General features: G+C 43.4%; 1 protein-coding gene across 3 annotated transcripts in view; it reads right to left on the bottom strand.

Moving 5' to 3' along the window:
- STARD13 (StAR related lipid transfer domain containing 13) overlaps nucleotides 1-16,221 on the bottom strand; it is a 268,378-nt gene that overhangs the window by 147,851 nt on the left and 104,306 nt on the right. Inside the window, exon 1 of one of the 3 annotated variants that reach the window (XM_086612918.1) lies at nucleotides 394-517. The exons of 1 other annotated variant lie outside the window; for it this stretch is intronic. In XM_086612918.1, the coding sequence (XP_086469044.1) occupies nucleotides 394-517 (124 nt within the window). Of the gene's footprint in view, nucleotides 1-393; nucleotides 518-16,221 lie in introns of those variants that run through there. One more of the 3 variants, XM_086612936.1, reaches the window with a different exon arrangement.

Here is a 16,221-nt window from a genome sequence, read left to right as displayed (position 1 = left end):
CACAGGGCTACCTCCAGGTTTAGCCCTGAGCCCGCCTGCTTGTGGCACCGTCCCCACCGGGCAGGTGCCGCCTGCGCGGGGCCGGTGAGGGGTCCGACCTGCCCGCCCCCTGCAGACCACCCCGACCTGCCCGGCGACTGCCAGCCGCATCCGAGCCGACAGCTGCGGCGGTGCCGGGGCCACTCCGTCCCTCCCGGGCTGAAGCCCCGAAGGCTCCGCGCTCCGGTGCGGCGGCGGCAGTCGGACAGGTGCCCCCCAGGCGCCCGGGCCGCCTCCCGGGACGTCCCCTCAGAGCGGGGAGCCCCCTGCGCCGTCGGGACCAGGACACCCCCCGGGGTCTTCCCTCAGGCGGCCGCGGGCAGGTAGCGGCAGCCGCGGGGCGGCGGGACTGACCTGCGAGCCGCCGCTCCCGGACATTCCTCCACAGCAAGTCCCAGGCTTTGGCGGTGGAGTCCCGCAGCTGCTCGCTCAGCGACCTCCGGAGCTGCGCCTTGGCCGGGCGGCGCTGGCTGCTCATCCTCGGCGGCTCCGCATGCCGCCCCGGGCAGCCCCGCTCAGCGCCGGCGGCGGTTCCCCTCAGCGGGGACGGGCGGCGGCCGCCACACCGGGCCGCGGGGCAGCCTCGCCGCGCCGCGCCGCAGCCCGCGTCACCGCCGCTCCGGGCGTGCGGCCCCTTCACCTGCGCGCCGCCCGCCCCCGCCCCGGCCCCCGGGGCAGCGGCGTCGCCGCCGGCCCTCCTCGGCACCCCGTCCCGCGCCCGGCGGCTGGCCGCCCGCCTCCCTCCGCTGCGCCTGAGCCCCCGCGGGGCGGGGAAGGCTCCCCGGGGTCCGGCCCGGCTCCTGCCCCTGCCCCTGCCCCACGGGCGAGGCGGGTCGTCGGCCCCGCCTGCGGATCGCGGCCGCTCCCGCCCGAGGATCGCTCCCGCTGCTGCCCGTGAGGGGTCGGCGGCGGGAAATGGCCGCCCCCGCCCTCTGCTCGGTCGGGACCCCGCGCCCCTCGGGCTCAGGAGCCGACGGCCCGGGCCACCGCAGGCCTCTCGGCCCTGCGCCTAAACTTGGTGACCCGCCGTGTGCCTGTGACCCTTCCTTTGGGAACAGTCCGGCCGCTCCGCTGCCGGCGCCCGGCCGTGCGCTGCCCGCTCGCCGCCTCCCGCTGCCCGCCTCGGCGCGCCCGGGGCCACCGGCGCCGGGCCGGCTCCGCGCTCCCTGGACAGCGCCCGGGAGCCGCCGGCCGCCACCCCAGCCCCGCCGCCCAGCTCTGCCGGAGCCCCGCTTCCCAGAGCCGGCATCTGCCGCTCCCGGGCGAGGTCATCCACCAGGAGGTAACGGAAAACCTGGCTCGCAGCGGGCTGCCTTTCCGTCGGGAAGCTGTAATAGGTGCTTCACCCGCGCCGCGAGTTTCGCCAAAAGAAAATTGTTTTTTTTTTTTCCGAGATCTCTGTTTGTCAACTCTCAAGCCACAGTCCTTGCAACACAGCCTCTCCCATTTCTTTCCCACTTTCTCTGCGCTCCACTCACTAAACACCCACCTCCCTCTCCCAGCTTCATCTCTTCCACCCCCCTGCATCATCTCCTCTTCTCTAGCAAGTTCTTACACTCCTAAAAGCTTTCAAAACTAAACCTTGGCAACCACCTTTTGCACACATTTACACACTGAAAGGAATCCCGATACCTCCACCCCTAGATGAACCAGCGAGCAATATCAGGGCCCTTATCCCATTTAGGATATCAATTTTGAGTCTCTGCTTCCTCTGTGATCTGGGAAATACTCTTCTAACAGTGGCCCCTTCCCTATCCTGGCCATCCACGGAGCGAAAGGTTCCCAGCACGACTGGCAGCAGAGTCCAATAGCTGAGGAGGACATCAGGGGCTTCGTTCACATTTAGTCTCAAACCACTACTTACTGCTTACTCTTTTTGCAGAGTATTTGTGACGTGCAATGAAGAGACTGATCTTACAGTGAGTGCCATACACTGAAATAGCTGAATACTCTGGTAAACAGTCATGTTAAACATTACCGTTATCACTGTCTTGTTTAAATTAAAAACGTAACTGCAATGTCAGCAATACCCATAGAAGCTAAAAGCAAACAAACGAATGTATTCTGTACTACCACTCAGTTTTAATAATGTCTTCTGCTTACTCTCTAATGTGAATTTGTTTTCCATTGTCCCTGTTTTTAAAAGGTTCATCTTAAAAGATTAATCTTGAATTACTCTATCTGATACAGTGGAGACGATGTGCTTGCCCAGGACTTGTGAAGACATTGTACGTCACTCCTCCTCCTGCAATTCCAGCTACAGTGTCCTCCAAATGACTGGACAAACTCTTACAAGAAAAGGGATGCCTTCCAGGGAGGATGCATCCAAGATCAGGAAGGAGGACTGCATAATTATGTAAATACTCCCACATCCCATGATCCAGAGCAAATACCTGCTAATGTTAATGGAAGAAGAGAGGATTACAGTTCCTACAATCAGCTCCTCTGCCCCGTAAATCTGCCTCTGACCTCTGCCTCACTTTATTTAATTCCCTACCAACACAGCCATTATCGGTACATAAGAGCTACAATGTCTGTTTTCTGCCAAGGGCTCCTATCCGCTAGGAACCAGGTAGAGATGAGAAATTAATTTCTGACATTGTACTCAGCTGCCCTATAAAGATCAGCAGTGACACACAGTCTGAAGTTGAAATCATAAAATCAGTTTTGAAGGTTTTGTATCATTCTGCTACGCCACTACCCACAAACACCAGTCCGTGTCGGCCAGTACGGTAACCTTCAACACTGCTCTCCTGGCAGCCACGCTTGAATGTGCTCTCTTACCGTGTCCAGCCTGTCTGGAAGATACATCTCCCGTTTTTTTCAGTTACTTTCTGTGATGGCCAGAACACAGCCATACAACAAAAGACATTCTCTTCCCTTCCATATAATTTTTGAAGATGTTGCTTTATCGAAAATGTCCCTAGACTTCCAGGCTTACTGAGTGCAGCTAATTAGCAATGAGATACTAGCAATTGTTAATACCATGTTATCTCACCGCAGGTTACTGAGATAAACTTCAGTGATACAGATGCATTTCATAATCAGCAGCAGAACTGAACTGGCAAGCCTAGACCAAACTCTGTGGCAGGCACCGACAAAAATCTTACTAATTTCAGGTACTTTATTGTGGAAACCTAAATCCAGTAGCAAGATCAGATACTGTACTTTTCTCCCCAAAGAAAACACAAAGTGCTATTGAGTAACGAGAAATTATCTCGTGCAACAACTGGCCCATTCCTATTTTACGCCTTTAATCACAGTCAGCTGTTCAGAACTCGAGTTACCAATGCAGGTATTTTTGTTGTATTACACCTAGTAGTAGCAGTTACAATAAAAGCTGTTCTGGACCACCTGCTTGAAGAAAGGTATGTGTTAGGGATCATTCACAGGTCAAAGATGTTTCACTTCCTTTTAGGATGTTAGAAAGCATGACTAAATGGTAAAGCTCTGGGCTCCCTCCATGCATTTTCGTTGGTAGGTTAAGTGCATAAGTGGCCAACTGATCAGTGCTGGTGTCTAGAGCTTGAAACATTTTGACATCCTGAATAAGAGATGGATAACATTTCTGGGGGAAAAAAAAAAGAAAAGCACATTTTATTTTCCACAGAAACAGCAGTTTTCCTGCTTGACGCTAGTCATGCCAAAATGGTTCTGTTCAGAGTAATGGCAATAAAAACACTGTATATGATGAACAGAAAGGAGGAAATTCCCAGTTGCCTTAAAAGAAGCTAAACTGTGATATTTGTCTTTTCTCATTGATAACAGAGTATTGGCAGGAATGAAAGCGGTATTTGTCTGTCTTAAAATCTTGCAAGCATGTAAAATGTTGGGGGAAAATCTAAGTTAATTACACCCATGCTCTGACGCCATTGTGGCACAGAAGTCTCAGGTTCTAATTATATATTTAGCGATTTATAGTTCCTCCCAATCACCATGGTAATTAAATGCCAAGTTAATTGATACTACATAATAATCTGGCCTCTAATTAGCAGTGTGTTTTTAATTTGTTACAGATTCCATTATGCAGCCTGATCTAGTCCTCATAAAGTCACTGTAAAAACTCTCATGCATCTGGTAGGAAGAGAATCAGACCTAAGGAAGGAGAAAAATGACTACATCTTGGTTTGCCATTTGTAGACTACTGAAAGACTACAATAAAAGTACAACTCCTTTTCTTTTTTTCAGGATTTTTTGTTAGTTTAACCGCTTCACAATATTTGCTTGTAGAAGAACAAAATGGGGTACGTCTTGCTGGGGAAAGTGTGAGAAAAGCACATCCTTGGTTACTGAGTGCTGTTCAGTGGACACAAGCTCCTTATGCTTGTATCTCCTAAAAAGCAATAATAAAGCAAAAGAGGGAATCAATTAGTACTACAGGATCACTGATGCAGTCGGATGCTAGCCAGTGCAATACCAAATCTTATAATTCAACTAATTCTTCAGGAACTGACTGTAAATTAATGAAGCTTCTTGAAGGTTATTATACTGGAAGTGGTGGTGTTGTGCTTTTGTAGCTTCAAATAGTAGCTCAGACAGCCTAGATATAAATATATCAAGTAATATTTATAACCTTGGCAATGATCTTTATCTCTTCTGGGGTCCTAGAGCTCTGGAATTTGTTTTCTATCACAGACTAAATGTCCTGAATGTGATGTTGTAAGTCTGGGTTACCACTGGAAGGGAAGAAAAGATTTGAGGTTTTCCATTGCTTGTTTTCCTAATAGCAGACCGCACTGAACTGCATACTAATTCTGCGGCTGAAGTTATGTGAAAAGCACGAAGGGCATATGAGTAGGTGTCCTCTTTGACATCTAAGTAAATAAACAAACATTTTGGATGGACAGAAAAAAAATAAGAATCATTGTGAATGAGGACAAAATGTTCCAGCTTGTTCCCTGGCACTCTCTCCTTGCTTGTTATTTACATACACAAATTACCATCATTTTAAGGTAGCTTTAATGAGGATCAATCACAAAGCCGTTTCACTCTTCCCCGGTTTATGAAGAGATTGGCACCTATCTGTTCATCCTTCTCCATTTCAGATTTCTGAAGCTCTGGGAAAAGACCACTTTGCACTTTGTCAACAGCAGAGCACTGCTGGCTTTCATTAGTCGGGGCCAAATTCTTTCTCCTTTGTTCGCAGTGATTAATGCTGAAATAAACGGGACTTCTCTCAGTATTCACTGTGAAAAGGCTCTAAGTATGCTCAGATACAGACTCCAGCAACAAAGTATCTGCTGTTTGACAGTGCTCCCCCTGCCTTGCTAAAACTGGGAATGGAGGGGAATTGAGCTTTTCTGCTGTTCATACAGAGGATGGTACATTATTATTATTATTAGTAGTAGTAGTAGTAGTATTTGTCACAGCCCTTAGGACCAGAAACTGGATGGAGTAAAAGTACAATCTTTGCCCTCAGGAGGTTACAAACTATGTATAAAACAAGACACCAGTGGAGAGAAGAGCTCATTGGGGTAGGAAGGGTGGAGTGAGTACAAGAGAACAATAAACCAATACTGGTCAGTGTCGTAACTACTGATGTTACACACCAGAATTAGTTTTTGGAGGCACTGATGCAAAGTGAGTTGGCGAGGGGGTCTCCAAGGAAGTTAATGTGGTATCTTTATACATTCGAGGACCAACTCCCAAGCATGAGGGGCACTTTTAGAGAAAGCATGCAGATGTGTATTTGAAAATGGAATGAGCAGCCAATGAAAGCTGGCATCCTGTACGGACAGACTGTGGGAATCAAGCTTTTAATATTGAACAAATGATAGATAGGGAAGGGAAGGGAAGGGAAGGGCCTTCAGCCTTCAGCCAAGCAGCTTCCACTTGATGCAACATAAAAGCAGGATGACCTGCAATGAATAGTGACAGCAGAGCATTTGCATTTGGGATGCGCTGAAGTAGAGCAGAATGTGTCTATCAAGGCAGAATAAAAGAGAACACAGATGAGGTGGTAAACATGGGATGAAAGTTCCTCCTAGAGCAAGAACGAATTTGGAAAACTGGAAAACTCCCTCTGACAAAAATATAATTTCTTACAGAATAAATTTTTTTTTTAAATGACGATTTTTTTTTCTGGAAAACAACTACCATTTTCCTGGTTTTACCATGAAGCAGGATTTTCACATTCTGGCCAACCTTAACTTGGACTTTTCTCTCACATCTTAGTTGTATCTAGCTCTTGCAGATTATTTTTTAATGACCCCTCTGCTTCTCCGATCTTGTCTCCTTAACTCAGCCTAAGTTGTCACAGGAGAATAACGAACTCCAGGTGAAGGCCTTGTGTGACAAGTAGGAGGATGCTCTGTTCTGTGAGAATGGGAAAAAAGGGGACAGGGAGGCAGCTGTGACACCGATGATCATGGGATGGATTACTGTCTGAGTAAACAAAGTGCTTCTACTGAACAGTAGACAACGAAGCTGATACTTAAGCCGAAATTCTGAAGAATTGCAGCCACAACAGCTCTTGCACATTTCTCACATAGCAGAGAAGAATGGACAAAACAAACCAAGTGCCAATAAACTTTCACTTCCTTTCGTACGATGCTCTGTGGACATCTTTGAAATATCGTATGTTGCAGATACGAAAGCTTGGGCTGGGCAAAGCCAGTCAAGCCAGTCACTGTAGAAACAGCCAATTCTTGAATGATTAAGCAACTGGGAAAGTGGAGTACATTTTATGTGTGTAGATATGGTGTTTTTTTTTCTGGAGAAGAGTTTGACATTTTTAGGTGATTAATGCCCTTGAAAAAGTGAATGGCTATGTTGAAACATGAAATGTCTCAGCACAGAATATTGCCCCTGTTCTTCTCATTCCAGCTTCTGGTGTCTGATTTTCCCCCTCCTTTTTAGATGCTTGACAAAAATCTATTATTCTAAACTACATCTTTCTTTGCTCTCAAAGTGCTCATTTCCTTAATATTGTATTGGGACCTTGTCTAAAGAAAGATTATTTTTTTTCCAAACTTCCAACTGTTATTACCATCACAGTGGAAATAATTGGAACATTTGTGTAAAAAAAGCCTTGCAGCAGTCAGTGGCAATTTAGCACACACCATATCTGGATATTGGTTCAGAGACCTGGGAGCTTGTTGGTTTTTTTTATAACTCTCCTGGATTACCCAGGAAAACAAGATCAATCTTGACAACAGGTTCTAACAACAATGCAATGAAATTGTTCCCCAAACTAATTTACTTATAAGAGTAAGAACTTTTTTCAGATACACAAATACTCCTGTGCACACACACTTTCCTAGTAATCAGGCTACTGGCTGATGGAAGCATATTGCCAAGTAACAACACATTGCAAGCTATGGATTTTTACAGGCTTCCTTCCTTACTGGTCACATAGCTACTATTTTAACTTATTTAACAGATTTTTAAGATATATATTTAATAGAATTGAAATGCAGCGCCACTAACATTTTTGGACAGGAAAGAAAGAATGTTGTGCCCAGTTGCAATAGGGAATAGAATTTCAGGTGGGCAGATTATAATGACCAGAATCGAAATTTGGCTGAGGCCCAAGCCAAGCCCTATTAACCTAAACACTTCTACAGGATCTTGAATCATTAAGGCTGATTTTAAATTTCTTCTTGCTTCCGCAGTAAAGAAGGGCCAATCGGCTGTTCGCAGTATTGTCTGAATCTCATTCGAAGTGAAAGCTGGTGGCGATTCAGTTGTAAGCATCACTTCCCACAGCCCCATTGGGAAGGTTTCCCAGACTGCTCAGAGCCTGCCTAAGCCCACTCCATCACCCAGCTCTGGCATTACAGAACTCTCTGCTCCAGCAGGCTAAGTGGTACGGCCGTTCCTGGTAGTATAAAGGAGCTTAAGCTTAGGAAGAATGCTTGTTTCATGACATTTAACATATCTGGATATTGCCACTGAGAAGCAGGATATTCATGCTGTGAAGAAGGGGCTGGACTAGGTGGATCTGCAGCTCTTTCTATCCAAAAACGTCTCTGTTTCTGTGAGAACCTTTTCGTAGCGTCAGGCAGCACCTGTATTCCATTAACTCCAAAAGCATCTCAGTGTTTACAGTAACCAGGAAATGTCGATGTCTGTGTTATATTAACAAGTCAGCAGTAACAACTGCAGTTTCAGTTTTTAGAGCTGCGCAGAGAACGGTTTACTGTGAGTTGCTGAGAGTTTTACTTTCTTTGGTTGAAACACGAACAGGCCTGTAGTGCTGCCCTTAAAACCATTACTGAAAGCTTTGGAGAAAAAAGTTATCAAAAGAAGTCCAATATTGCTTCAGTATTGGCTTCACATAATCAGGTAGGCAAAAGCATATCTGTGAACTACAAGTTCAAAAAATATTTGTGACACCAAATTTGTAGCTTCTTCCCCTTAGCTTTGCTTGCACTCTTCCTGCCTTTCGCATGCAGGTTGAGGGGGGTTGCATAATTGCATCATTTCATTTGAGATTCAGGATCTCAGAAAAAAAGCGATGTTATATTTTTATGTGGACTATATCCCACATATGCACAGAGAGGTAAGCTATAAAGTGTCACTGCATAGTAGGCACCAGACTTTATGAGAGCACTGATGTGCTGCTGTATAATTATAGCCTATATAAATAATTCGACTGTGAGAAATGAAATAGTCCACCATGCAAAGCATAACTTATTGTGGTCTTCCAAATAGACTGCAACTTCTGCATGCAAGAGGCAAAAAATCTATGCTATGCACCCATTTGCTTTTCACAGAAGTGAATTTTAATAGTGACATTAAATTACTATTATATAAATAGTAACATGAAACACCATGGGAGAAAGCTAGAAAATAATCAGATATTTGTCTTCTCTCTTTTGGGATTGAAAGCAGTACTCGGTACAACTTAATTCCCAAGAAAGGGGATAGCAGGGACCGCCCTGCAGCTGGCCCAGCATACCAAAGGCCGAGAGAGCTTGAGGAGGTGTTTCCCCATCACCTGCTGCTGCGGACAGCGATGTGCCCAGAATGATGACAGAGGTCACAGCCACTGCTCTCTACTGATAATGCCACAACTCACTTTCCAGAAAGGGCCATCTTTTTCATTTAGTATTACTTGAAAAGTGGATTCCAGAAAGAATAGAGTAGGCTCCGCCTCCCCCTTGTACTTCCTTGGAGTACTGCATTCTAGCTGCCTCGACTCCCCCTCTTATTATTAATAAACACTTTTTTGAGACTCCACATACACAATTCCCCTTCACTTCAATTAAGTGCCATGCAAATGAAGGAGATAAGCATTCAGGACTGTTCAAGAAGGCAAGGAAAAGATGTTAGTTTGCTTTTATGTACTGCTGGTTCCAAAATTCGTTTTCAGCGTTGCAAAGGTCTCTAGTGAAATTAGTTCCTATGGATGATGTCAGAACACCTGTACAGTGCTGCAGACACTGGTGCTGCTCATATTGTCTACTTTTACTACTGTCATGCAGGCTCACTTCAACGGCTTTTCATCCTTTTGTGCTGACATAAATCTGCTCAGTAGTAATTACCTGAGATTATTATACATTTCCGGGAATTGTTTTGAATCATTTACAGTACAAAAACTGATGCAAACTGCTTGGAGAGTAGGCACTAAAGGGATTATAACTCAGCAGGATCTTACATAGTGTTAGTTTTTGAGAGAAGATCAGTTAATTTACCTAACACAGAATATTTATACTAAGTAATCCTTGATGTTAATTTGATCAAAATTATCAGACACATAGTTTCAGAGTTCAGGCCTTAAAAATATTTTAGTCAATGTCACTGCTAAAGGGGAAAAAAAGTGTAAGAAGTAAATCTGAAAACCAAAACCTAGTCTTCGTATGCCTCAAACTGGAGGCTATTCCAAATTTCCCTTCAGAAATGTTGCTAAATGGTTTTGCAGTGATCTGAAGTAGTTCATTGCTGTCAGTCAAGTCCTAAGGAATACCGTTTCATCTGGAAAACGTTATCCTCTTTTAGGACTTAAATAGATTTGGATTTATCCTCCTCCCTCCTGTTCTATAGCTCATCTTTTATAGCTGGGCAGGATAAACACAAAGTGGGTTGCATGTACTATTAGAAAGTAACAGTAGGCTCTTACTGTACTTGGTACAAGTATAAATTACCCTTTTAACACAGAATTGATGAAACTCAAGGTCTTCTCAATAATCACCAGGGACAGTCTCCCTTTCTACAAGAACTGCTGTCATCATACTTTAAAAAAAAAAAAAACAAAAAAACCTCACAATTTAGACCAAACACTACTGACAATCTCACATTAATGGTGAAATTCTTGACTTACTGAAGTAATTGTAAAAATTCCCAAATGCTTTACTGAAAAATTTCACCCAGAGTGGGTACTTCCCTTTCCCTGCTCACTCCCATCGTGCTTCTTAAGAACATGTGAGCATAAAGCCCTCAATTTCTTGCTGATTTAATCATCCTTGTTAATTGGGGAAACAAGTTCCAGCACATGAGGGTGCTACATGTTCCGTATCTCGCATTCACTGGCTATCCCTATGACTTAAAGGTCGGTAGGAATTTAGTGTCACAACATTTTTCATTAGTTAAGTAAAATGATTGTATCTTCCCTGCATATCATTGACTTCTCTGAATGTTTCTTTTTGTAGACAGTTTTGTAATGTTGACAATGCTGGACGTCACTATGATATAGCTCCTGAATTTATATGATGACATTATAATAACAGCAATGCTGTTCTTTATGGTTCATGTAAATTAGCATTTTATTTGCTTTCATGACTAGCGCTGCAAATTGAACAGCTGTTTTCGCTGAGCTGCTTTAATTAAGCTGTCCATAATGTTGCTTAGGTATTTTTCTGAACTGGTAACACTTCATTAAGTATGCAGTATCAGTGAATGCTTCAGATCATTCCTGGGCATTACCTCACACTTAGGTAAATTGAAATCCCATCTGCTTTGAGGTTGTCAAATCACCTCGCTTTGCTGATTTGAATTTGGTTCTCAGAAATCTTTCTAATCTTTAGTACTCTAGGAAATCTTGAGTTTGCTACAGATTTTGCCATCTGTTCACTCACTTGTCAAGATAATGAAGCTTTAAATGATGCTTGTCCTAGTAAAAATCTTTTAGGCAACCTATTATTAGCCTCTCTTCATTCTGAAAACTGACAAGTTTAATTTGGGTGTCTTTGGATCTTTTATAAAGTTTATGGTCTATGACCAAAATTTCCTTTCCACACTGACTTCTCACGTTATTTCCTCTCTGTTTTGAAAGTCTCTGGAATATTAGTTTGGAAAGCCTAGATAAGTTTTATCTCTTCCTGTTTTCCTGTGCAAAAGCTGTTTCTCTTTCTTTTACAGAGCCATACTGGATCCTACATCTGTATTCTCATCTGGGCCTATTATAGCTGGCTTTGTTTTTTTCAGAAACATGTATGATAATTGGTATGGGAAGCAGTAATTATTTTCACTGCCCACAATGACTTCTTTTCATCTTTAAATATGGATATCATTCAGCTGCCTTGGACAGCTGAACCTGGTGAGTGTATTCCAACACTTCCACTTTCAGCTCCATTTCCAACCGTGCTTCATCACTTATTTGCAAAGAGGACTCCAGAATCACATCCAGCCATTAAGTCTGGAAATACTCTGCCCAGGCAAAAAAAAAAAAAAAATCATGATTTTAAAAACTACGCCTCTAAGTCTTACACCGTACGCCACTGTCCAGTTTTCAGAAGTGGTTACCATTCATCAGCCACTTCTGAAATGCTTTCTGAAAAATCAGATGATTTATTTAAAGGTATAAACAGGAATCCGCAAGTTCAGCTTTTGGTCCTCAGTTTTCAAGCGTTTCTTCTTACTACCCAGAAAGCTGGCTAATCCTCAGCCAGTCAAGAAGACATAACCTGTGAGTGATGTCATGATAGATCATGATAGGTCCATTAACCAGCGAAAGGAAAAGCAAGAAATTGTTCCAATTGCAAGAGTAGAAAGGGAGTATTATGCACGGCTTTAGAGAGCTCGCAGAGCCGTTCACCCATTTCATTGAGAACCAAAGAGGAGAACATAGAGGTATGGGGTGGTGACAACAAGAGGGAGAAGGAAGAGGAGGGAGGGAGGGAGGGAGGGAGGGAGGGAGGCAGGAAGGAAGGAAGGAAGGAAGGAAGGAAGGAAGGAAGGAAGGAAGGAAGGAAGGAAGGAAGGAAGGAAGGAAGGAAAAGAAGACCACTGTAAGGCATTATGAGCAGAAAAGTAACTGTGATGCGACAGTGCATTTAAGAGGAAACTGAATAGTGAATGGAAATGGTAAAGAGGAAAACTAAAACTGGATTTTGTGAAGAAGGAAATGGAGATAAAATGAACAGAGATAGGGGAGTCCAGAAGACTATAAAGACAAAACCAGTAGGTAGGATATGTGCATGGTGTAGAGAAGTGTGCAGAGCAATGAACAAAGTTCTCTGGATACACTGTTGGCTGTTTGCACTGCTAGTCCAGGTTAACTTAATTAACAGAGTTAAATATAACTTTAAGATGCTTGGTTTTACACTTCATTCATTTTAACTTAATCTGTGAATCAGAAATGCTAAGAAATTTTCAAAAACAATAGGTATAAGAGTTTATGCTCCTATTGTTAAGAGAACTGAGGGAAGTGGGAAGCCAGGAGAGAGAGGGATGTCCCTCAGAGAGTGCCTCATTCTATCCAAAAACAGAAGCCTAGAAGAGGTGCAAGAGCAGACTTATGGAAAAGGACTTGCTTCACCTGAAGACGTTACACTCTGAAAATGTCTCTTCCTGCCATTGACAAGAGATGTGCTTAGAGAGCCACCTTAGACTGTAGATAAAGCTAGAGGTATCAATTCCATCTCACGTTTCCTGTTTCTGAGGAATTTTAATGGGATTTCAGTATTTTACTGTAGGCTCATTTGAAAATCTCAGGTTGAGTATTTTTCAGGTTCACTCTGGTCTTTTAAAGTCTTTAGCAGATTTAGAAGCATGATCCTCATGATTCTCAATAGAATTTGTGTTCTGAAATCCTACGACTTATTTCTCCTCTAGTCCTTTTATAACATGGGCCACCTTTTGATGTGGAGACACTGGAATTGTTTTGCTGCTGAATAACAACTTTTCTCTTGAAGCACCAGCTGTAAAACATGAACACCTTGTTGGATCACACTCTAGAAATCTGAAATGGGAATCCTGCCAAAGCTCAGGGCTTCCTTTTTGTTTTGACTGTTGCACTGCTCTTGCTTCTGTTCGTATCACATTCCTACCACTTGTGCTTTTCAGACACCTACGGCCAAACTTGTTCCCAGTGTAACTCCAGTGAACTCAACGGAGCTGCAACAGAAGTGAATTTGTCTCTGTATGCCTGTAAATTAACCAGTCACTTAAGCTGGAGAGTGACATTGATAAGCAATAACAGCACAAGAGCGGTGAAAGGAAGATATCTCCTAGTTAGTTTTGGACAGTCCACACTAACTCCATTGTCAGATAAGTCTTACTGACTGTGGGAAAAGCTGAGTGGGAAAAGTCACACTCGCCGCCTGCTAACCGTAGGAGGAAAACAGATCTGGAATGCAGACGAAATCTTGACATTATCTGTTCCCTCAACCCCTACCAGCCAGGCAATCAAAATAACTAGCTGAGTATCAGCTGCCTCTGTTCCTGGCCCAAACAAACGTGCTTTCTTGACAAAGTTTTTGCTCACAGGAGTGGAGGCAAAGAGAAGGAAAGAGTCTAAAGTGGGTGTGGGGAGTGTTTCCTGCCAAAAACCAGGAGCTGCTTTTCTGTAACTTCTAAAAGGATTATGATGAAATAAGCCCGGCCCTGTAGACAGAGGTGGCTCTGTGGTTTCCAAAGGACAGCGAGGCATACTCGACAATCTCGCAGCCCTATGCCGCAGAACTCCAGTACTTCATTGCTCCACTTGGCCTCTGCTGACATTGTCAAGGACAATTTGCCACAGACTTCAGTAAAAGAAAGATCAAACCCAAGGGAACAAAACCACTGGAAAGGACTTCTCTGTGCCCATCCAAAACGTGTTGCATAAGAATAAAGTGTAGCCATTGCAAATTAATGCTTGAAGATTAAAGGTATTTCCTCCCTAGTGCTTGTAAGGCACAGGGTCTATCAAGAACTAAGGGAGCACAACATATATTTACATCAATGTTCCATATACAAATCACAGCAAGTTAGAGACACTCTCACATATTTCTGTGTACACTTAGTTACTTACCCATGTGTAGCTTAATACGTTGGATATCATCCCCATACAGTTGTTGTTACGCTTAAAAAATTCCAAGGCTACGCAGCCATAGAAGAGGAGCACAGCAACAAAAGCAAAAAATGAAAAGGTGTACTTTAAAAGAAGTTACTGAATATTTCGAGGTCTCCAATACATCTTCCAGCCATTGAGTATACTGCACCAGTTCTGTCTTATAAAGAGGTGAAAATACATAGCAGGAGAAGTTTAGCTTAACCTTGGAAACTCATCTTACATTTTTGTTATCAAACTAGAGTCCAGAGAGCTGTAAATTGGAGATTTTGACACTGTGTTCATGAGCAGACAAGAATGAATGTGAAAAGCAGGACTAACTTTATGTGCTATATGTTTATAAAACAGATGACAACAGCAGCAGTCTGCTAGTGATGCCAGTGCACTTTGTGCCCATTTTGCCTACTTAAAGACCCTGGAAATTCAAACTAGTGGCTTCTCTCAATGGAGGCCTGGCATGGATAGTAAGGCAACCACTGCTGGGAAAGGTTGTAAGGAAGACCACTCAGTTGTGGGATGTTGCAATTGTTCCTTTCCATATTCCCTCTCCACTGCTTTGAGAAGCAGGCACAGTAGAAAAAGTTCTCTGAGTCTCTCCCTTCTGTTTTTGCACCCCAGATTGTTCTGTCTTTGGCAGGAGTGGACTACCAACACCCTGGGCCTTGGCTGCTTGTTCTCTGATTTTTCTATACTAGGAAGCCTTGACTTGCTGCTGGCTGAGACAATGCTAACAGCTGAAATGAGTGCCCTGGCATGCATGAGCAGATACAGAGGCTCTCTGTACAACCACAGCACTAACAAAATGTAATGTAAGCTCCTCCTTGTGCCAAGCTTGGCATGGACACAGGGCACAGCAAAGAGCAACGGGCAAGATGCAGACCGTAACCTGGACACCAACCAGCTCATGGACCAACATGCACGAAAATAAGCTCTTAACAAATGATTTGAATGATGAACTAGAAACAAATGCAAATGTTTTGACAGTCACCTATTTGTATGTAGAACATCGATGAAATACAAGGCTGTAAGGTTTGTGATGGAAGGACTCCCATTCTGCCTGTACGGTGCTTGAAAGGACACTACTCTGGGCCTGAGACTCATTGCCACTACCTCAGCACGAACAATTTAAAAATAATAAATGACACAATTAGCAATCCAAGTAAGTTGTAGTTTTAAGACTTTTATCAAAGAACTATATACATTTTATGAAATATAATGTTCCTGAGCTTCACATTTCCTCTGCTACATAGAAGAGTTGTTTGATTACGAAACGCAGTGAAAAGCGGAAGGGTTTTTTTTTCTTTACAGATATAAATAATTTTCTATAGAGCTATAAATGCATCATTAAGAGACTAATCCTACCCCCCATCAAGTTGCCAGGGACTGTAATCGATGTAGAATTAGGTTCTACAGAGGAGGAACACTTAGTATTCTACAGAATAAACCTGCGAGATTCTATGCTAGAATCAGTTTACTTCTCAGAATTAAGGCAAATTTAAAAGAAATTTAAAATTACAGACTTGAAAACCATTCAACCAATCTAATAACTTCAGTGATACTTACAGATTGGCATTTTCCTGACTTTTAAAAGCAAGCTTTTCTCACCAGCAAGTGTTATCTTAGTGTCAATTACGTATCATATGTAATCATATATTGAAATAAGGATTGAATTTAAAGTCAAGTGAAATACTTACACCCTGGTAAGCTAAGAATTTCAGAAAAGAGCAGTTGTTACTAAGCAATATACAATGACAACTGTAACTGTTCAAGTAATCACAAAATATTATCAGATGTAGTTCAGGGAATAAATGAGTTTTTAACGGACTTTGCTTAAAAGTAAATTCAGCATTTCCTTTCACATTTCCACTTGGAAGTGATGCAAACCAAATTTCAAACGTTGCACATGTCGTAGCCTGTCCTTCCTATTCATAAATTTGCAGCTAATACTAAAAACATACATGGCAATC

Source organism: Tauraco erythrolophus, chromosome 1, assembly GCF_009769465.1.
Source record: "Tauraco erythrolophus isolate bTauEry1 chromosome 1, bTauEry1.pri, whole genome shotgun sequence".
NCBI lineage: Eukaryota > Metazoa > Chordata > Aves > Musophagiformes > Musophagidae > Tauraco > Tauraco erythrolophus.
This window is presented reverse-complemented; position numbering and strand designations above follow the sequence as displayed.